We start from the raw sequence: 22,903 nt of genomic DNA on the forward strand, positions 1-22,903 counted from the left end.
CCAGGTTGAGCTGTTGTTCAGCATCTTAGCTGTAGAGGGCAGTGTCACTGGCCCTCATATGTGGGATCCGAACCGGGGCCCTCTGGCGTCTTAACCATCGCGCCACTCGGCCAGCCCCCTGAATTCTTTACTTTCAGGAATATGCTATAAATTTTTAAATGGTGACTTCCTTTTTAAATAAATATATGAATTGTAAGCAGAGAATCAGTTATCACTTCAGGTAGTTGGCCACCTTCCCTAACCTGCTCCCATCAAGCCTGGTCAGAGCCTTTCTTTCCCACATTCATAGGGGGACCTGTGGTCTGAACACTGACGCCCTTCAGAACCTCCAGACCGGCCTCCACTGACAAGTCTTTCGTTTCCCCTGTGGATAAAGAGGCTGGGGATAAGTTGCTTGCAGCAGAGTCCCAGGGGATAGACAAGGAGGCTCTGAGCGAGCCCCAGTCAGCCAAAAATTCTAGAAGGGTGAGATGTGGTTTGAAGAAAAAAAAAAGGTGGCAAATTTAGCCAAAAGAAGGGCCCTCTATAGGCACACTTCTAAAGATACTCAGTGGATGAAATTTTAAGAGCAAGTCAGTTCCAAAGGACTTCTGAGTTCTTACGATTGAAATTCAGGTCTCTTGGTGACCTCGTTTGGTGAGACCCAGAAGTCCTCTGCCCCTACCTGCATAGACCGAACACAAAGGAGAGAAGTCATCTTTGGAGGAGGGAGATCCCTGTAGGACCTTTGCAGGAACCTTTCCCTACTTCTTTGCTTGGCAGAAGGGAAGTTTAAGCCAGGAGAGTGAGCCTCACTCAGGGATTTGGGCATGGACTCCTCTACTGAAGCATACCCCACCACCTGCCCTGACATGCTCACGTGCAGAGAAAGGCTATAGCATGGCACTGCTCTATTCCTCCAACTTTGTCGTAGGGCCAGGTGGGGCTCAGAGTGGCCAAAACTACAGGCTGGTCTCTGGCTGCAGTCAGCCCTTCCTGCTTCCACAAATGCACTGTACAGATAATATCACTTTCTATTTGTACTCTGAGCAAAGTTAGAGAGACGTGTTTTCTAGAAGCTGACTGGCCTCTCCCTCCCCCAGCCCAACTGATGATCTGTTCTGGCTGCCAGGCACTTGTTTGTGTTAGAGACGGAACACTCCACAGGGTTCCATATGGTTAGCTGTGGCCCACAGGACATTGGCAATCAGAGGTAGAGCTGCAGAGCTCTTCCGACCCATGGAAGGCCTGCTGCCTGCCCCTGACATGTCTTTCCAGCTGGTGCTAGAGCCGCTATGGGGTGTTCTGCTGATGATGTCTGAAAGCTTCAGACAGTCCCAGAACTCTTTGGGTTTCCTTGAGACACCTTGGTATGTGCTGCTACGGTGGTTTTTATAGTAAAGAGCCAACACACTTTAAGAAGGGGAAAAGAGCTAGCCAAAAGGCATTCTGCCTGGCTGAAGCATATGGAAAAGGCAATGAGAAAATTAGACTAATGACACAAGCCAATGAAGTCTTCAAGTAACCTGGAGGCCACGCATCCAATGTTACAAACTCTCTGTTGGGCAACACTTGATAAAGATCTGAACAGGTCTTCATTTGAGGACACAATAGGCTTTCTTGACAAAGCACAAAAAGGGAACTAAACTTTCATCTAATGGACTGACAACGGCTCACCTTCAAGGACAAATGCAGTCACTCAGAGATGCAAAAAATCCTTCCAATCCCAAGTGACTGACAGAAAAACATCTTAAAAGCATCACAGAACAATGAAGAACAAATTTAGAAGAAAATAACAGATGGTTAGAATAGAAACACTCAGAGAAAAATCGATTGAGGAGGAAATACACTGCTTAGAAATAAATTTCCCAAAGTTTATAGAAACATGAACCTCCACAAGGTGACCAAAGACATGAAAAAAGAATGGGAAAGAACCACTTCATTCTAGCAACAAAAGATTCTCTTCTACGTGAAAACAGCTCAAGAAAATTGGATGGCAGCTCTGTGGACTGATAGAAAGCTCGGCGAGCTAAGAATAGAAAGTAACCACAACAGATACTGGCTAATGTTAAGTTTAAATTGCAGCGGTCCCCAAGTGGTCTCTTTGTTCCCGCTGCCTTTTGTTCCACAGGCAGCCCAGAGGCCCAAATGTGTCAGGAGATGCCCTGGATCATCAGGTTCCCCAGAAGGAGGAGGGACGCCTGGGAGGGACGCCTGGGAGGGCTCGGGGAGCCAGGGGCGCAGGCAGGTCTGATTCAGCTTTCACAGCAGCAGACCCCTGAACAGCCACATCCATATTTGACATTTGCTTTTGTTTTCTTTCTTAAAAGCACTTTTGATTTATGTCTTTTTAGTTTAACTGCTGTTATTTTATTGATGCTACAACTGCTCTTATTGAAGTTTGATAGTATTAAAATGCCTAAGAAAATATTTTTAAAATATATATTTGTTTAATATAATTAAAAAAAAAGATTTTATTGGGGAATTGGAGGGGATCAGTGTGGAGGAATCGGGAAAGGGGAACAGACAAGTTGCTGTCCTTTTGTTCTTCAGTCTAGTTGTGGAGGACGTTGCTTCACTGGCCCCTGTTGGTATTATTATTGCGCTCTTCCCGTGTGAGGCAGTCACTTGCCAGCCATAGGATGGCCGCTCACGGCAACTCACGCCGGCTGCCAGCCACTTACGCTGGCTGCCAGCCACTCACAGTAGCTCACGGCAGCCCACTGCAGCCCCGCTGTAGCCTACACCGTTGCTGGCGACTCACGGCAGCCCAGCTCCAGGTCGAGCTATTGTTCACCATCTTAGCTGTAGAGGGTGCAGTGTCACTGGCCCTCATGCGGGATCTGAACCCGGTCCCTGCTGCTCAGAGCTGGCGTCCCAAGTCAACTCTTAACCAATGTGCCACTCGGCCGGCCCTAATATAATTCCTATGAATACGTTATTTCCATATCATTGGACCCTCTAGACTTGAACAATATAAGTATTGTATTTTGATTTAAATAAATGGTTTATGTAACCCATCATTAGTTTGACATGACTAGAGACATTTGGAATAATAAACCATTCCTGGATGCTATGAGCTATAAACAAAAAGACAAAGCAAAAAATATCCCTAAATCTAAACACCACCACCACTGTCAATCTTCATAACAGTTATTATTGGATTGTCAGAAAAGTCATGACGTATTTTTTTCTATGTTTTTCAAAGGTCATTAATTTATATAAAGAACAAAGATCAATCAATGATATATTGCCCATTTTGTTCGATTACCTTTTGCCATCTTTCACTGAGCTTCATAATTCCTCGTTCATAGAAGGACCTGTCTTTATCGGCAAAAAACTGAACAAGGTGCTGATTTACAGCCTCATCTGAATTAAATGTTATACCACGCACGGAGTTTTGAAGACAGCGAAACAAGTGGCAGTCTGATGGTGCAAGGTCAGGCAAGTATGGTGGGTGTGGCAACACATCCCATCCAAGCTCCAATAATTTTTTTTTTCTAGCTGAGCCATCCTGCCACCTGTTGGCAGCTCAGCGGCAGCTCAGCTCAGGCTGGGACTCGAATCGCTGTCGCTCAGAGCTCACACTCTTGAGCGAGTACTTAACCAACTGAGCCTCTCGGCCGGTCCAAGCTCCAATAATTTTTGAGAGGTGATCAAACTTGTGTGTGGTCTTGTGTTGTTGCAATGGAACACAACTCCTTTACAATTAACAAGGTCTGGATGTTTCTGGATGACGGATTCATTCAAACTGTCCAGTTGCCGACAGTCCACATTTGAATTGATTGTTTGGTTCCTTGGTAGGAGCTTGAAAAACACGACACCTTTAAAATCCCACCACACTGAGAGCATAACCTTCCTCTGATGAATGTCGGCTTTCGATTCGTTTGAGGCGAATCATCACGACGGGACCAAGACCATTTGCATACCACATTGTTGTAAACAATCCACTTCTCATCACCAGTTATCAGTCACTTCAAAAAAGGATCGTTTTCCTCACGTTTAGTGAGCACATTAAACGTGTTTATATGCACCGTCAAATGAACTTCTTTGAGTTCATGAGGAACACAAATATGGAGCTTGCTTACGTATCCCATTTTCTTCAGGTGAACGCTTGAATGATGGATGTTCAATGTTTCTGCAATATCTTGTGTCATATAATGTGAGTTTGGCTCAATCAATGCCTTTATTTTGTCGTCATCAACCTCAGCTCCTCCCTGACCGAGGAGCGTCATTTAGATCAAAATCACCAGCACGGAATTTGGTGAACCATCATCATTGGCACTGACGTTCTTATAGAGCATTGTAACTGTAAACTTTATGCAACTTTTCACAAGCTTGATGCGCGTTATTCCCTTTATGGAAGTAAAACAGTAAAATGTGGCAAAAATGCACAGTTTGGTCTTCCATCTTCAACCTGTAAAATCTCCAAAACTGAACCAAATCGCTCAATTTTTTTTTTTAGAATGAAGCTAGAACTGTCAGCTGTCAAATGACATAGCAATAACATAGATGCGAATGATTCTATTACTTCCAAAAATGAACTAAAGCCATCTGTTGCAAAAATGAGTCATGACTTTTCCGACAATCCAATAGTTTAACCCTAAATTTACAGGTTAATTTAGGGTAGTTGATATTTTGCAACCATTTTACAAGGCAATTCTGAAGCTAACTACTCAATGTAAGGTCAAATTTCACAGGTTAAGGGCAGTCTCTCACAAGACTGCTCTCACTTCAATCACCAGCCCAAAATTTGGGGGTCCTCAGGCCACCCACACTTCTGACCAACTGGCTACAAATTCAAAAATTCCCACGACTCAATCAGGTTTGATAATTTGCTAGAAGGGCACACACAACTCAGGAAGGTGCTATATTTACAACTATGGTTTTATAATAAAGGGTACAAATCAGGACTAACCAAATGAAAAGATGCATGAGACAAGGTCTGCAAAGTCCAAGCACAAAGCTTGCATGTCCTCAGGAAACACTGATGTATGATTACCAACCTGGAACACTTACCCAAGCCTCAGTGTCCACAGTTTTTTAGGGTTTCATTACATAAGCATGATTGATTGAATCATTGGCCACGTGATAATTCAATTTCCAGCCTCCTTCCCTTCCCAAGGAATGGGGCTGAAGTCACCTGGCTCAAAACCCAACATAATAATCACAGGGTTGGTCTCTCAGGCACACACAACTCCCCTACCAGAAACTATAATACCTAGGGGCTCAACAAGAAGCACCTCATTAGCATAACCCGAGGAGTGGTTCTAGGGGCCACCATGAATAATAAAGACACTCCTATCATTCTAGAAATATAAAGAACTCTCAGGAACCAAGGACATAGGTCAACCAAATTCTTTCTTATGCATTCATTTCCTATTTTTTGGTTAACTTTTGTGTTATTTTAAGATATTCTTTGCTATTTAAACACTTCTAAATTTTATGCAATCAAAATAGAAGTTTTTTTATGTCAAATCAAACCTAACCAAACCAAAATAAAAATAACACAAAAATAAAAACCTAGACTATGGCATTTCCTACCCCTAGAACCCTACGGTATAATCCAAAGATCACTATTATGGTTGATGTCTGCTTCAACTATGAGGTTTCATTTTAAAAACCAAATCTGAAACATTATCACTAGTGATACAGAAAAGATCACCAGGACCAGTTTTCCTTGGTTTGTTGTTAATACATCATAAAGTCCTTCACCCACAGGATGAGTTAAGGCCCTGTCACACCCGATACTTCCTTGAGCACCTACAGATCTTTAAGCAAGGCTGGCATTTGGTGTGAATTAATTTCTTCCTGAGGAGATGTGCTATTTGGAATACCAGATTGTTCTGGAAAATGGATGAATGTTGCTGCCTTCCAAGGAAAAAACAGACCATTTCTAACAATAATTAAGAAATAAAGGTGTGGTGAAAAATCTGTACAAAAGACTTTAGTATAAAGTCATACAAATATATTTGTACATAGAACTGGAAACACACAAAACGCTGTTGATTTAAAACTGTGCATACCTGAGATGTTTGACTCATAGCTTGCTAGTCATTCAAAATAGCAAAGAGAGTTTAACCAAACTTCTCATCTAGCACAGTAAACATGTGAAGATCCATTCACAGCTATGTAAATTGTTTAAATCTACCCCACACTATATTTGTAAATTTTTAAGTATCAAGAGCCTATGTTTAGTGACCACCACTGTAATAAAAAAAGTGATTTCTTCAACTTTACAGTTATAAACTTTTGTTGTTCTAATTGCTATTTCTTGAGCATCCAGCTACATGTCAGGCACTGTTCTAAGTACTGGGATTACACATTTGAACGAGGTAGGTGATGTCCTTCCTCTCCATTAGTTAATATAAATTCAAATTTTGATATGAATTCAAAACAAAAACACCCAACAAGAAAATCAGGTTAATCACCATTTTTACAAAAACTCTTTACAGGTGAATCACATCCAGGGCAGGTAAGTGGCACAGTTAGGAAAGGGAGCAAGGCCTAGGGATGCCTGGTCCAGTGAGCTTTCCCCCAAGAGCAGGCCCAGAGTAACACACAACTGAGCCTTTTAAAATATGAGACTTCAAACCCGGGTAAAAACGTTCCTCAGTACAAAGGCTACTTCCCAAAACATCTGTTGAAAAACAGATTGAGACTGTTTTCAACTTGCAAAGAAATGAACTCAGTCGAGGGTCCAGGCTAGGTCACTTTGAAAGCCTGCAGGAGGAAAGGCTCTACTGAAAGCCCCTGAGTCCCAGGTTTCTGCAGCTTTGGGGGAGGTGGGGTGCAGATGCAGCACCGAGCATCCACCAGGCGGACCAGCCACATACCTGGCACCTGGTGAGACTCCTTCAAGTCCAGGATATCCCTAATGTAGAGTTTGGCAAAGGCTAGAAACACAGGATCCAAACCCCATAAGAGGGAAGGGGTCTCCTCTTCACACTGCCTGGATTCAGATTGCATCGGGAGGCGGGGCTGTAGTTTCCAGCAAATCCTGAAAGTCTCAAATCACTGAGTGGAGAATCTAGAGACACAAAATCAGGATGCAAGGCGGTTAAAGTGGGTGGAATTGGCCTGGCCTCACTGCTGTCCCCCGGCGGGCAACCAGGACTCTGCGAGAGCTAAACCCGGGGGTCCGGGACCTGTGAAACCATTGCCACGGGACTGCGGAAAAGAGGCGCTCCTCGTGTAAGGACCAATGGGTTCCTTAGGGTTCTCCATTTGGAGTGTCCTCTGCCCCCACAGTAGTGTTTTTCCTTGCCCAAAAGTACCAACTTCGAAACCGTTCAACACCAACTTTTGGGAGATATACCCACACAGGCGTACCCTGAAAGTGCTTTAGTGGGCGCCCTCGTAGCCAAACACATGTGGGGGCACACAGAGGAGGGGTCTGTCCATCGTTAAATCCTTGCACGTTCCGGTTTACTCCACGAGGCTGAAAAAATAAGGAAAGCCGGAAATAAAAGGCAAGCTCGAAACCCCTCCCGCCGCTCCCGCGCCCGCGCCCGCGCCCGCGCCGCCGGCCCTCAAGCTCCGGAGCGCGCAGGCGCAGCCCTTCCGGCACGCGAGGGCCGCCTCCGGGGTTCCGGCGCGGGCCCGGCTCCGCCCCCTCTGCGCGGGACCAACCCACGTGTCTCCGCCCAGGCCTTGCCTCCGAGCTGCCCGCGGCTCCGCCCCGCTCGCCCGCTGCCGCGCCCCAGTTCACCGTCGGCTCCGCCTCGTTCCAGCGCAGTCCCGCCTCACCCTTCCCGCGGCCGCCGCCCGTTGGGTGCCTCGCCGCCGTCGCGCCCCGACGCTTTTTTCCAGGTGGCGGCGGGTTGCGCGGCAGCTTTTTGACTCAGGCGGCGCCTGGGACTGAACTTCCGCCCAGACACCGCGGGAATCCGCGGGAGCGCAGAGCCCGAATCTCGAAGACTTCGGCAGCTGGCCTTGAAAGTTCTGCTGCCAACCCCCGCCCTCCTTCCTGGTCACCCTTTCATCCCATCTCCAGTTTAGGGGTGGGATCCTGAACCAGGACCTTCAAGGTTGGGACTGGTTCGGACACCTCTTTGTTTTCTTTTTGGTTCTTCTTATATTAAATGAAATAAAGAAAGCAATACCCAAAGCAGGATTACATTGTAGAGTATTTTAAATGTTTATTTACATTGATAAATGGTCTAACACACGCATTGGGGACTTTACAGTCTCACTTGGAGATAATGTCAGTATCTAAAGTTGAGACCTTGGATGAGTGAATGTGAGGTTCTCTGTCCACTGTGGAATGTTGTACATTTAAGAATTTTGCAAAGCTGGCATTTTGGTAAGTCATGGCCACCTTCATGGTGCTTGTTCTCAGTAGTCTTCATTTAAAATGAGAAAAGATAGCCACATTCCACTTTCATAAATAAATAAGCTACATCATGACATTATTCAAGATGGCAAGAGTTTTTCCTAATTTGCAGGGACTCTAAAATGACAGGGGTACAGGTCACTCTGGCAGTCCATTCCCCGGGATGGTAGGTGGTGGCCAAAGAGATAATTGCTAAACTATTTAGCAGAGAAGGAACTTCGAGCAGCTGGAATGGAAAATGTGTGTTATTAGAACGATGGCATTTCATTATATCCCTGGCCACTGAAGAAGCTGAAAAACAGTCCTTGGCAAAGTACAGCATTGCTCAGATTCTACTGCAATGAACAGCTGGGTCTGTGGAGTTGAAGGTTTAATGAAGAGAAGACACTCTTCTGTGTGTGTGTGTGGGGGGGAAGGAGGCTCTTTTTGAGGAAGCATACCCAGGAGGACATCCAGTAGGACAGTGCTTCCTGCTGACCTGTCAGATGGGGAGAGACAGGTTGGGCAACATTTTCCTGACTGCACACATCTGTTCCAGGGTGGAACCCAAGAAGACAATCACTATTGGGTGTACTTAGAGCTTGAGATTTCAGGAATAACTTGCATGGCTCTCAGGGGTGGAGTGCTAGAAACAAGGGCCCTTGGGGACTTTAAGCTTACTGCCAGCCTTGGGGTGGACCACACTCTGGGTGGGGGGGTGAGGAAAGTGAACTGTCCCTGAAGTCATCTTTTACAAGGAAGTCTTGGAGCCTAAGGATGCTCCTTTTGGTCTGACCTCAAAACACGAAGGAGTCATCGATTGCAGCTGAAACCTAAGGTGAGATGTGAAACAGAATGTCCAGACTACAGAAGCATCTAGAAGAGTTTGGGAGGATCTCCTTCCCTACCATCTCTATCAGGATAGATTCCAGATTCCCCAAGCCACTGCCTAGGGGTGGGCAAAGAGACCCCTGAAACCATGAACACTGGAAGGCTCTTCAGCTTGGGATTTCACGATACTGCAAAGTAGGCATTTCAAAATCCAATAGTCAACACTCAATATTAGGAACCTTTCCAATGGCTTCTCAATGTGAAACAACTTGGTTTTGCAAACATTTTTGACAGACCAGACCATCCTTTCTATAAAGTTAAGATTTTAGCAAGTTCATCTGGAAAATGAGGAGATCAAATTGTGTATCGCCAGCCTCAAAGCTTAAAACTCTCTCACCTTAATCATTTCTGACATTTTACAGGTAGAATGGTGTTTGTCCACTTGCAAGGTGGGTTAGGTTTTCTATACAAAGTGTGTAAAAAAGACAACTTATCAACATTCTTATTATGTTAAGGTTATAACTCTGGGGCCATCTTCAGTCACTCAGCATACCTTGAACACTCTGTGTGCTATGGGGGAGCACTAAGAATTTTTATTTTACTGGAACATAAAGAGTGATGCATGTATTAAATTGTATATTAAATAACAAAACATGAGGTTAAATTGTGATTACATACAGAAAGTGTGGCCTGGATAATAACTACTATATGGGTTACAGGAGGTAAACTGTGGGACAGGGGCTCATGAAGTAAGATAACACATGTACCCACTGGAACAAGGCAAGCACTCAGTGCATATAAGCTGTTATTATTATTCACTATGGAGGTGGGATTTAAGCTGGGATTTGAGGCTATGGAGAAGCTGTTCATTCATTCGTTCATAAAACATATGGGTCAAGCACTATAACTAGAGGGTAAGAAAGAGACAAGACAGATAGGGGTACAGTCCTCATGGAGCTCCCATTCTGTTGTGTGGGAAGGGGAAGGACAGTAAACAAGTAAATGAATAAAATAAGTACAAATTGTTCTCAGTGCTTTCAAGCAAAAAAAAAAAAAAGAAAAGGATATTATGATCACTCATAACAGTGTGTGGGATTTACTTCATATAGATCTACTTTCCCCAAATCAGATAAAGTGACATTCAGACTGAGACCTTAAGGATGAGAAGGAGCCAGCCATGCACGAAAAATGCTAAGGAAAGAGCATTCCAGGCAGCAGTCAGGGTAAGGGTGAATGTACTTCCCTGTGCAAGGAACAGAAGAGAGTGTGAGGGAGAGTAGTTTCCTACGCAATTGGAGAGATAAGCAGAAGGCAGATCCCAAAGGACCTTGTAGGCCATGATAGGTTGGGATTTTATGCTCAGTCTCCTGATATAAAAAGACGGGGATAGTGTTGTGTTGGTGTTGGGAGCGGGGCAAAGGCAACAGGATGAGCAAGGCATGTCTGTGGGCAAGCCAACAAAGCAGCCTGGCTGGAGAGGGAAGCTGCAGGGGAAACTGACTGGAGACCAAGATTTTAGCTAGATTTGGAAGGGCTTGAATTAGTTTCTACTTATACTTCCTGAAAGGGTGTTGTTGATTATTGGTCAGAGGAAAGATTTAATGAATTTTTAAAAATGCAGGCACACCTGTCACATCTAACATAGCATGGTATGGGATATAAAAATTGTAAGAAGATTTCTCTACCCAATTAAATGAATCTATTCTAAAAATTGTGTCTTACGGATATTCACCAAATGATGGTGAAAAAACTAGAGTCAGAAAATACTGCTGGGCCAATTGCAGTAGGCCTCGCCTGTATCACTTCTCCTCCTGCCTCCTCAGCAGCCTTGCTCAATCCCTGTGATGTCACCCTCTCCCCCTTTCTGGCTTCCTCTTGGCACATAGGCATGCTCTTCCCCCTCTATAAGTGCCATCCAACTTTAAGAAAACAGCCTCTCTGGAGATTCCAGCTCAGCTCTTCTTAACTATTGCCTTCCTGCTCTCTTGCTCTCTGTTCAAAGCTAAATTTCTTGGAAGAGTCGTGTGCGTTTTCTAGCCACACTTCCCCGTCTCTAATTCCACCTACTGTAATTCAGCTCGCCTTCACTTTCAACTAACCCCATCCCAGTCCACCACTCTGTTACCAGACTCACGGGATTCACTGCTTGGGGTATTCCAGTCAAGAACAACTACATTACGTAGTCTTTGTTTGTGTGTTTGTTTGCTTGTTTTTTTTTTTTTTTTACTTGCAGCAAGTAAAAGAGACAAGGGTTTCACACCCAAAGCTCTGTGTCCCTGAAGGAAGGCCTAGCCGTTGCTTATATACACTATTTGGTTAATTACCTGTTGACTTCTTCTTTGCAGTTGACTACAATGTGTTGGGTTTCTGTCAAGCTCATCCTGTTTACAACTGTGTCTGCAAAATACTGTGCTATGTTTTAACGTTTAGCAAGAGGAGCATTTATTAAGAACTGCCCAAATCTTGAGACCCTTGTCCCCATCTAACAACTCTACTAAAACTTCTCTCCTAAGGTTAATAATTACATTCAAATTCTCAAAACACAATGGACTTTCTTTACCATGCTTCATCTTTATTTCTGATTTTCTAGCATTTGATGTTGTTCTGATCATGTTCTCCCTCTACTCCCCCTTGACTTCCTGATATCCTTTTTGGTTTCCCTTCTACTTCTCTGTTTCTTCCTCCTCACTGTCCTCTTCTTCTGTTTATCTCCTACATGTTGATGTTCCCCAAGGTCCAATCTCCTGTCCACTTCTTCTCACCCTATGTACTCCCTTGTAGCCTCATTCAAACCTATGGTTTCAACTGAACCAATATTCCAGTGACTCTCACCTGTTCACATCTAGCCAGAACTCTCTCCTGATTCCACATCTGAATTTCCAACTGGACTCTCCTGGGTACCTCAAACGAAACCTCTTTTCCCACAGTTCTGCCCCTCTCTTCCCTATCAAATGAATGTCACCACCACCCACTGATTGGCTAAGTCAGAAAACCAGAAGGTTTCATGGACACCTCTTTCATCCTTAGATGCAATTAATAACAAAGACCAGTCAATTATGCTTCCTAAATATGTTTTCTTAATTTAGTCCCTCCTCCCTGCTCCTGTTGCCTTTTATCATTTATTGCCTGAATTATTTCTACCACCTTCCAACTAGCCCTTCTACCTCTAGCCAAACCTCTCTTCAGCTAATCCTCTATGCTGCTGCCGGGATGATCCTTATAAAATGCAAATTAGACAATGTTACTCCCTTGTCTAAAATCTTTCAATGGCTTTATGTAGTCTGCAAAATAAAGTTCAAATTTTTTTAGCATTTCATACCAGGTTCCTTGTGGCCTGGCCACAACCTACCTCTTACCTTCTTTAATATTAAATGTATTCAGTGTAACATTTAAATTACTCTGTTAGCTTCAGGAGAAATTTTTGGTTATTTTTCAGGCTTATAACCTAAGGATTACAATATGCGTCTTAATGTATCACAATCTATTTCAGATTAATACTAATTTAGCTCTCTAGAAAAATATAGAAACTTTGCTTCAATATACATACTTCTATTCCTTTCCCCCTTCTCTGTGCTATTATTGTCATATATATTACATTTACATGTGCTATAAATCCAAAAAGATAATGCTATAATTATTTATTTATACAGTCATCTGTCTTTTAAAGAAGGTAAGAAAGTAGAAAAAGATAACTATAGTCTTTTACATTAGCCCATATAATTACCATCTCTGGTGCTCTTCATTTCTCCCCGTAGGTACAGATGCTCCAAATTGGATGAGGCCCATAGATTGTGGCAGAGGCACTGTTGGTACCCATGGCCTGCCCTGCCCTGACAGAACATCTGTATTGACCAACCTGGGGCTGGGGGTAGGGAGTTGGGGATGAGAGCAGCCCCAGGCCAGAATGCCACAGACTCCTATTGTTCTTAGCTGACCCTCAGGTGTTTCTCAGGCATAGATGCTTTTCAGATTGTTATGTGCCTTTGATATACGTATTTTCAGTGCTGAAATGGTTGTTTTGGTCAATTTTTGTCCAGATTTATGGTTGCATTTAGGGGAGTTTTTTTGCTGATCACCTCAACCAGCTATGGCGGGAAATCCCTGATGGTAAGGCTTGTAGTTAACAGTAGGACCATTGGGTCAGGCAGAATGAGGTGGCTCAAGAATTAAAGGGTGGGCCTGTGGCCCAGGATCTTTGGCAGCATCGCTGCGGAGTTTCTTGCGGACCTGGAAACTGCTAAGGCAGAGAGAAAGTCTGGTTGATGATTGTGACTTTCAGTTCTTGTGGTTTAAACCTGAGCGTCTCAGTCCACCGTCCTGCACTCGTGAAGCCTGTGGATCACTACTGCCGTTGAAGTCCCTGCACCCACACCCCCTACAGCGAAAGTCTCCTGAGGAAACAACCCAGAGCAGGAGGAAGACAAGAACGAAATGGCTGCTTCTCAGGGACGGTTGACATTCAGGGATGTGGCCATAGATTTCTCTCAGGAGGAGTGGGGGTGCCTGCACCCGGCTGAGTGGAAACTGTACATGGACGTGATGTTGGAGAGCTGCAGGAACCTGCGCTCCCTGGGTGAGGCTGACTTCCTTCCAGAACTCCTACCCCATCGCAGGGTTATGTTTCCTTCATCAGTACAGCGTCTCCTGGGAGCTTCTGTTTTGTGTGGTAGAGTTTCAGATCCCAGCTCTGAGGAACAAACTGGGGGTTTGCTGGTGTAGAAAAGAAATCTTCATGATATCCTGAAAGTGGAACTCAGGATCTGAAAACGTTCCATGTTGTCTAGTAGAGTAAAGGTGCTGCCAGAAAACTGTTTTGAGAGAATCCATTTCTAGAATATTCTAAGTTTCTCAATGTCCTTTGTTTTCACCTGAGCACATACTGGATTGGAATTGGAGAATCTCCATCAAAACTCATGTTCCTTTTACCAATAAACAGATCTTGCTGTCCCTAAGCCAGACCTGGTTACCTTTTGGGGGAATGAAAGATGCCTGGGATTTGAAGCAAAAAATGACAGTATTCATCCACCCAGGTAGGTGGGAATGAAGGAAGCAGATGAAACAGGTGAGAGAACCAAAGGTCCCGGTGGAAGCCAGATCTTAAAGTGTGGTTTGGGAATCTCTGCTTCAGTGGCAAGGATGTGAGAAATCCAGGTTTCCTTTGGTTGCTGTCAGAGGGACAGTCCTGTCCAATATGTCCTGTGCTGCCACATCCTTTAGAGACTGTCCTTCTCAGTGGTCTGGGTCACATCGCAGTGAGGGCGGACGTCCTCCTCCTGGTCTGTGGGGGCTGCCATGGGCTGGCTACTGTTCCATTGCCTCAGAGGCCCCGGAAAATCTGTGCTCTCTGCTGAGGAATTCTCCCTGAAGTCATATTTAAAGTTCTGATCTTGCCTCATGTGAGTTTGTGAAGGAAATGGTGGAGGTCCTGGAATTTACAGCAGAAATCCCAGGGGCACTGGGGACAGATGTCACATGTTTTCTGGTTTATAATTTCTAATCCTAAGGAGGCTTCAATCAAACATGACCCTACAAAGTTCAGACTCAATAATTTCATTTTAACACAAGGCACCTCCCTAAAGTGAGAAACCCTCAATCTCAGTGTCACTTCAAAATATCTTTTTGCTTTGTATGAACTAACGTTAGAAATTTTGAGTTTCTATTCCCAATTCCTGCATGTAAGAATAGTTTAATGTATCTGTTTACCTCACAGAATTTTTAAATGAATTAATGCCATAAGGGAGCTCAGAACATTGCCCACCATTTACTAAAGCCTCCATTGTTCCCTGATTTCTTAATGACTATCGTGTTATAATTCTGTCTTGTTCAGTCCAAAGCTGCCTGGGCTGGGTCTTCTATGTTTTCCATTTCTGATTAGATTTTTGTCAGATTAGTGGTTTTAGATTCAGACGTGTTGATACTACAGACGTGCTCAGATGAATTCCGTTGGTAAGAAGTGAGTTTTAGAATTATTAGGTTCCCATATTTTGGAAATATTTACTTCCTAAATTTCAGTTTATTTCAAGAAAAGGTAATCATGAGGTTCATCAGCATGTCTCTCAATCATGTTGTACTTTAATCTGACATGTTGTTTTTATAGATATCTGATTCTCTGATATTTTGTAACTTCCTTGTACTTTTCTTTAGCAGTGAAGGGTTTTTGTTTTGTTTTGTTTTTTTAATCTCTGGATGATGATTACAGGCCATAAATTTTGTTAGAATAGCAAAATATATTAATAACAGAAAATTTCTTCAGTGTGTTTTAAATGGTTATTTATTGAAATTTTCCTTAGGGCTAAAAAAAAAAATTAAAAATTAAAGGGTGAAGGGCTAAATCATAGAACAAGGTCAGAAATTACCTAGCTGAAGAAAGCAGTTGCTCACCACCCATCCTGCCTCATGGAATGTTAAGAAGATCCCTAGGTCAGCATAAGGCATGGTATGAACCAGAGTACAATTCACTGGTGCATTTTCTGGAATGAGAACCAGAAATGAACTTCAAGAGATGGCCAAGTGTGAGATATCCTCTAGGTCCTTACATTTAAACCAACGAGCTCCTCCCTTCTGCCCAAATGGTCTGATTTGACCAAAGGGCATCCTGAGATAAGGATGAAAGCCTTTGCAAAGATGAAGAGAGCAGGAAGTAATGGGCTGGGGTTCATCTTGGAGATCAGAGAATGACTTTCTCATCAGGAACACTTGTGTCCCTTGAGCCTGGATTAAGAAAGAATTTTGCATTTTGTATTTTAAAAGTCTATATCCTGAAGACAGCAGAATGGTGGTTACCAGGGACTGGGGGGTGGAGGGCGGAGAGGGGGAAGAAAAAATGGGGAGTTATTGTTTGATGGGTACAGAGTTTCAGTTTTGCAAGATGAAAAAGTTATGGAGATGGATGGTGGTGATGATTGTACAACAATATGAATATACTCAATACCACTGAACTGTGCACTTAAAAATGGTTAAGATGGTAAATTTTATGTTATATGTATTTTACCATGATAAAATTTTTTTTTAAAGAGTTGTATATCAGGGCAATGCTGGGCACTGCTTGTGGTTTGTGGCAATCACCTGTGCACCATATTATGCCTGGTCATTTAAGACACAAATCCACACTGTGTGTTGCCAAGGGTGGAGGTTCCTGTGCTTACTGGCTAGTTTATGAGATAGGTGGACCATTTTGAATTGGATTCATGCTCATAATGAGCTGAGTGGAATCAATCATACCTTGGTTCTTCACCTCAGGTCTTGGATGCACACCCACTCTCCTGAGAAAGCCCCAGAGAGTTGCTATGACAGATGTCCTTACAGGAGCAGAGCAGGTAACACAACTGCTTGCCTAGAGACCACCAGTTACCAGTGAGCACACCAGCTGGAAAATAAACTGTGTCTTGTTCTTATGTTTCTATTTTTATTATAATGATGCTGCAAAAATTGTAAGGCACTTGGTGCTAAGGATTACGTTTTGGAGAAATGGGATTAATAAGGCCAGGATAAAAGGATTAATAAAAATGTCAAAAAGAAATGAGAACTTTTCTTTTCATGCAGGGTCTTTATAAGAGCTTATAATCTTGATCAAATAAATTGTGTACAGACATACACACAATTTTAAAACTAATTAGGGCCGGCTGAGTGGCTCAGTTGGTTAAGAGCTCCCTCAAGAGTTTGAGCTCTGAGCAACAGTGGTTCGAGTCAGCCCGAGCTGAGCAGGTGGGGATGGCGCTCATAAAAAAAAAAAAAAAAAAACTAATTAAAAATTATGGTGTGTTTTCTAATTTTTAAATATTGAGTATATATTTGTTGCTTAGTAACAAAAGTCATTTTAAAATTAGCACCCTTTGAATCTCACAAATGTAATGTTGAGTGAAAGAAGCCAGTCACATAAGAGAGTACATACTGCATAATTTTATTTACAAAAAACACGAAAGTAGGCAAAACTATTCTATGGTGTTAGAAGTCAGGATAGTAGTTACCCTTTAGTTGGGGTTGGTGACTGAGGGTAGGGAGCATGAAGGGGCTTCCGAGGATAGTGGTCCTTTAATATTTCTTGATCTGTAACTATATTATATTTCAATAAAATATTTTTTCAAGTTTTCATCCTCAGTATTTGAATTAGTTGCATTTAAAGTTGAGAGGAATTAGAAAGCAAAAATGTATTAAATGTATAAAATCCTTCATTTTGTGTTGTCACTTGCATAGAAAAATAGACCATTTTAAGTGTTAATGTAATTCAAGAGATAAGATACAGTATCATCCTGCATTTATTTGACATGTGCCTATAGGCTCAAGTAGCCATGGCATTTCATAAGCATTAGAATAAAGCTACCAAACTGAATAGAATTTTGATTCTCTTATCAGTTTATCATTTTTCCCAGGGCAACTTTCAGTCAAGGAAAAATTGAACTCCCCCATGATGTCAAAGGCAGCACATCACAGAGGTTAATTAACGAGTCACCCGGAGAAGATTGAACAGCCATTGTGCTGACACTTTCAAGAGCTAATCGGCTCTGATGATGTAATTTGCAGTCCTGCTTGATGGATATTGGCTGGATGGGTGTCAGCTGTTGTGAGTCCTGATGATTAAAGTGTGAAGCATGGAGCGGGGGAGGGGGCAGCGGCGGAAGAGTGAGTGTTTTCAAATGGAGAGAGGCTTGTATAGAGCGAAGTGAATTCAGCCTGGTCATGCTGGTTACTCTACCTGGAAAGCCTACTCATCTGTTCCTTATTTATACAGGTTTTACCAGGCCCAACACAATCTCAATTCCAAGCTTGCTTCATCCACTCTAGTCAACACTGAGGCTCCCTTCCCTGAACTCCTGTAGAACTTACAGTCAGCACAACATACTTTTGCACTTACTTGAATGTTTATCATGTTCTTGAAGATAAGTTACTAAGTTACTTAAGGACATAATTTTTTCTGTATCTCCCCCAATGTGGAACTTAATGGTAGGCACAAAAATTAAATTAAAAATAATTGAGGCAAAATGTTGATAATTGTCCAAGTAGAGGGATGGTTACATGTAGGTTTATTCTACTAATTTTTCTACTTTTGTGTGTTTGAAAATTCTCTTGATAGCAGGGTTGGCAGATTTAGCAAATAAAAATGCAGGCTGCCCAGATAAATTTGAATTTCAGATAAACAAATACTTTCTTATTATTAATAACATATTCTATTTTATTATAATACTTATTATTTCATACTATTTAATTTATTAATATAACAATATGATTCATATATACTATTTCATTATAACATATTGACATTATGCTTTTATATTATTATTTTATTATATGTTACCTTGGGACATATTTATACTAGGAAGTTATAACTTCTCTGAAATGCCAATTTAACCGGGTGTCCTGTATTTTATCTGACAACCTGACTTGGTAGAAACTTAAAAACATAATTGGTGATTAATCAATGGGCTAAAAAAAAGTGGATGGTAGAAAGAGTGCGTGTCCTCTAGAGTGTGATATGGTGTCACTTGTATTGGAATCCCCTAGGGAGCCTGTTAAAAAGGCAGCTAGCTCCCTGTGGTCCCCTACCCTCACCCTAGAGGTGCCAGATCAGTATTTCTGCTGGTGGGACTCTGCATTTGCAATAAGATCCCCAGGTCGTTCTGCTACTATTGCCAGCTGACCTGATGTCTATGGTGTTCCTAGTTTTCCTGATATGATCTTTTATTTCCTTGTAGTGACCTTATTGGAGCAACTTCTACTCTGTTTTTATATCAGGGATCTGACTTAAGAGATATTAATATACCGTTTCCATGACTCACCCACTAAAGAGTACAAGTCAAATACTGTCACAAATATACTAGTAGCCTCTTCTAGTTAAGTTATTCCTTGGATATTCACCCAATGGCTCAGCCTCTTAACTACTGATGTATGCTCTACCAACATGTATTTATTATTATTGAGAAAATTGTAGTAGGCCAATTTGCAGCTCCCTTTATTAGGGCCAGGGCTCCTAGGGTACCCAAACATCCTGGTTTCCCTGGGAGTGTTCCAGCTTTAGCACTGATAGTCCCATGTTCTGGGCTATCCCTCACTCTTGGTTGTCCCTGGCCTTCCTATCTGTAATAGATGTTGTGGTATGCCACCCAGAATCCCCACTTCAGGACAAGTGCTGGCACAGTTGAGAGCCTACTCAGGGAACTATCTCACTCAAAACTACACTTTGACCCCTGGGGTAGTAACCTACTGATGCAGCCCCAAATCTCAATTCAGGACATCTCTGATTAGCCATCTCAGCTTCAGAGCTCCCTGTAGGGTCAGCTGACACCTTTGTTACACTTGCCCTGCAATTCAACTTCTCTCTCTACCCAATCCTGCTTCCTTCACTCCCTCCCTGGAGCAGCTCCTGAAAGCTCCCCCTGATATACCCTTACAGACAAATCTCAGAGTCTAAGAGCCTGGAGGAATCTAACCACCAATAGTTGGTACAAGAGTGGTGTGGTCCTACCAAGCCGATTCTAAAATAAGATTTTGGAGGAAGGTCACCTGCTGGTAATAAGAACCTCTCCATAGTGGTAGGTGGAGCCCCTGATGAGGTAGCAGTGCAAATGTAAAACTTTCAGCAGTAGTGAACTGGGACGGGGTGTCAGGGGAAGGGAATGAGTTGGAGGGTGCAGCATCCTGGGCATCCAGAGTTTCAGGGAAAGTAGTAATTTGAGGACAATGGAATGGGATGGCGCTAACTAGAAAGAGACAAGAAAGACTGACAGTGATTAATCACCAATTCAAGAGACCAGACCTCCTGAGGCTGAGGCCCAGAACTTAAATTATAAGGTAGCAGAGCTCCAGTGAGAACAGAATTATTAATCCTAGCAAGTCGGCTATGTCCAAGTCAAAGGCTTAATTGGGAAGGAATGAGGTCTTGAGAGAAATGATGAGGACATATGGGTCAATGTCCTTGTAAATCTCAACTCTTCAGATTTCCTCTGAATCCTATGAGCTGCAAAAGGGACCCACTCTCCAGGTTAAAAATTAGCTCTCTCCACTTTTGTTGTTGATAGAGAGATTTTTGCCTTGCAAGAAAATACCTTCAAGGGCCTGCCGAGTGGCTCAGTTGGTTAAGAGCTCGCTCAAGAGTTTGAGCTCTGAGCAACAGCAGTTCAATTCCCGGCCCAAGCTGAGCAGCCACTGACCTGCCAACAGGTGGCAGGATGGCTCAGCTTAAAAATAAATAAATAAATAAATAATGAAGAAAACACCTTCATCCCTACAAGGATCTTAACCACCCCACCACCCCCACTCCCTACTCCAAACAAACAACTAGGATTAATTCATAACATAAGTGATGGCCTTGCTAAGGGAGAAAGGAGACTATAACTTAAAGGAGCTGTGCTGGCAGAAGCTGCAAGAGTACATTGCATATGTCATACATATATGTCTAACTATTACATTGTTTTGTACATCTGAAACTAAAAAAAAAAGGGGTATATATAGATCCTGAGTATGCATGGTCAAGGTGGGGGAAGGTATAAAATTGGATAAGAAAAAATTCGTTGATAAGAAAGCATTCTCCTGGGCCGGCCGAGTGGTGCAATGGTTAAGAGCTGGCTTGGGACGCCAGAGGACCCCAGTTCGGATCCCACATATGAGGGCCAGTGACACTGCCCTCCACAGCTAAGATGCTGAACAACAGCTCAACCTGGAGCTGAGCTGCCGTGAGTCGCTGGCGACGGCATAGGCTGCAGCCCCTGTGGCAGTGGGTTGCCATGGGCTACTGTATGTAGCCAGCAGCCAGCGTGAGCGGCCAGCAGCCACAGTGAGCGGCCGTCCAGAAGCCAGCGACTGATCTGCCTCGCCCGGGAAGAGCGCAATGATGGTGCCAACTTGGGCCAGTGAAGTAACATCCTCCACAACTAGACTGAAGAACAAAACGACAGCAACTTGTCTGTTCCCCTTCCCCCAATTCCCCAGCACTGTTCCCATCCCCCCAATTCCCCAATAAAAATCTTAAAAAAAAAGAAAGCATTCTCCCATAATATAGGAGTTTGCCTTGGCAAGGGCTCCAGGAGATGGTGCAATCACATTGCTAGGATGACTCTTGGAAGCTTGGAGAAAACATCACATCAAATTGGTCTGCTATATCAATGATATGTTACCCACACTAGGTGAGCAAGAATTGCCAATACATTGAAGGCCTTGGTAAGACAGTAATAATCATGAAACAAAATGAATAGTGATGATGGCCAGAAGAGAAATGCAACAATGAAAATTTTCTTTTTTAGAACTTTGTATGTATAATCATGCTGGTAAATAAATAAGAAAGAAAAAAAGAAGGAAAGATTATGGTACAAAATAAAGGAAAAAATTAATACAATTACTTTCAATTACATGGATGTATTTCCCCCCAACATTTTATTATAAATTTTCAAACATAAAGTTGAAGAAATGTTAGTGAACAATTACATGCCCAGAATATTGATTTTACCAGTAATATTTTGCTGTATTTGCTTTGTTACCCATCTATCCACTCCTGTATCCATCTAACAATCTTATTTTTTAGTATTTCAATCAACTTTAAAATAGTGTTAGATTTACAGAAAAGTTGCAAAGATGGTACAGCGTTCCCACATACCCTGCACCCACTTTCCCCTATTATGAACATATTTCATTATGTGGTACATTTGTCACAACTAATGAAACCATATTGATACATTTTTATTAACTAGTTTTTATACTTCATTCAGATTTCCTTAGTTTTCCCCTAATATCCTTTTCCTGTTCCAGGATCCCATCCAGGATATCACATTATATTTAATTGTCCCCTTAGGCTCCTCTGAGCTGTACCAGCTTTTCAGAGTTTCCTTGTTTTTGATGACTTTGACAGTTTTGAGGAGTACTGGTCAGGTATTTTGTAGAATGCCTCTCAATTTGGATTCATCTGATGTTTTTCTCATGGTTATCCTTGTGTTATGGTTTTTGCAAAAAAGACCACAGAAATTAAGTGCCATTCTCAACTACTTCTATTTTAGTAATGAGCAAAACATTTTAAGATGTAACTACTGTAAATTGGCTAATGACTTCATGGAAACAGATCTTTGCTTCTTCATACTCAAAGGACGTTTGACTCATAGCTGATCGTTTTATTTTAATTTTGAAAAGTTTCTTTCACATAAAGTAACAGATGTGCAAAGTTCACAGAAAACGTAAAATTTTATGTCTCTTACATCTATAGAAAAAAATGTTCAATCTTACTCTAAGAGAAATTTAAATTAGAATTATGCAATAGTATTTATACTTCCCAGACTGTCAAAGATCAAAGAGTTCGATGACATAATATGTGGGTGAGAATGTGGGAAAACAGGAACTCCAATATATTGCAGATAGAAGTATAAACAGGAGTATCCCTTAAAATTAAAATAGCTGTCAAAATTACAAATGCACATGCCTTTTGGTTCTGCATTCTATTTGTAGGAATTTTTTCTACAGAGCTTACATATGTGTGAACTGAGGTATGTAAAGATTATTTACTGCAGCATTGTTAGTAATAGCCTATAATTAGAAACAACATAAATATCCATCAATAAAGGGCAGATTGAATAAATCATATTAATTAAATTAAATCAATTTAAATTGTATGGCATCATTAAAAAGACTATGTGAAAAGATCTTCCAGATATATTAAGTGAAAGGTACAAGATGCAGAACAGAACTGTAGTGTCTGGATTAGTCAGGGTTCTCCAGAGAAATAGAACCAATAGGATAGATAGATAGATAGATAGATAGATAGATAGATAGATAGATAGATAATAGAAACTGAGAAGATTATAG

At 42.3% G+C, this 22,903-nt stretch overlaps 1 protein-coding gene across 6 annotated transcripts in view; it reads right to left on the reverse strand.

Moving 5' to 3' along the window:
* STN1 (STN1 subunit of CST complex) overlaps positions 1-7,475 on the reverse strand; it is a 51,183-nt gene extending 43,708 nt beyond the window's left edge. For all 6 annotated transcript variants that reach the window (XM_019636518.1, XM_019636517.1, XM_019636519.1 and 3 more), the window contains exons 1-2: positions 7,312-7,475; positions 6,816-7,009 (exon numbers count right to left, since the gene is read on the reverse strand). In XM_019636518.1, the coding sequence (XP_019492063.1) occupies positions 6,816-6,948 (133 nt within the window). In that variant the 5' untranslated portion in view covers positions 6,949-7,009; positions 7,312-7,475. The remainder of the gene's footprint in view (positions 1-6,815; positions 7,010-7,311) is intronic.
* Positions 7,476-22,903: the final 15,428 nt, after the last annotated feature.

The sequence above is a fragment of the Hipposideros armiger genome, unplaced genomic scaffold, assembly GCF_001890085.2.
Source record: "Hipposideros armiger isolate ML-2016 unplaced genomic scaffold, ASM189008v1 scaffold_28, whole genome shotgun sequence".
Taxonomy (NCBI): Eukaryota; Metazoa; Chordata; class Mammalia; order Chiroptera; family Hipposideridae; genus Hipposideros; species Hipposideros armiger.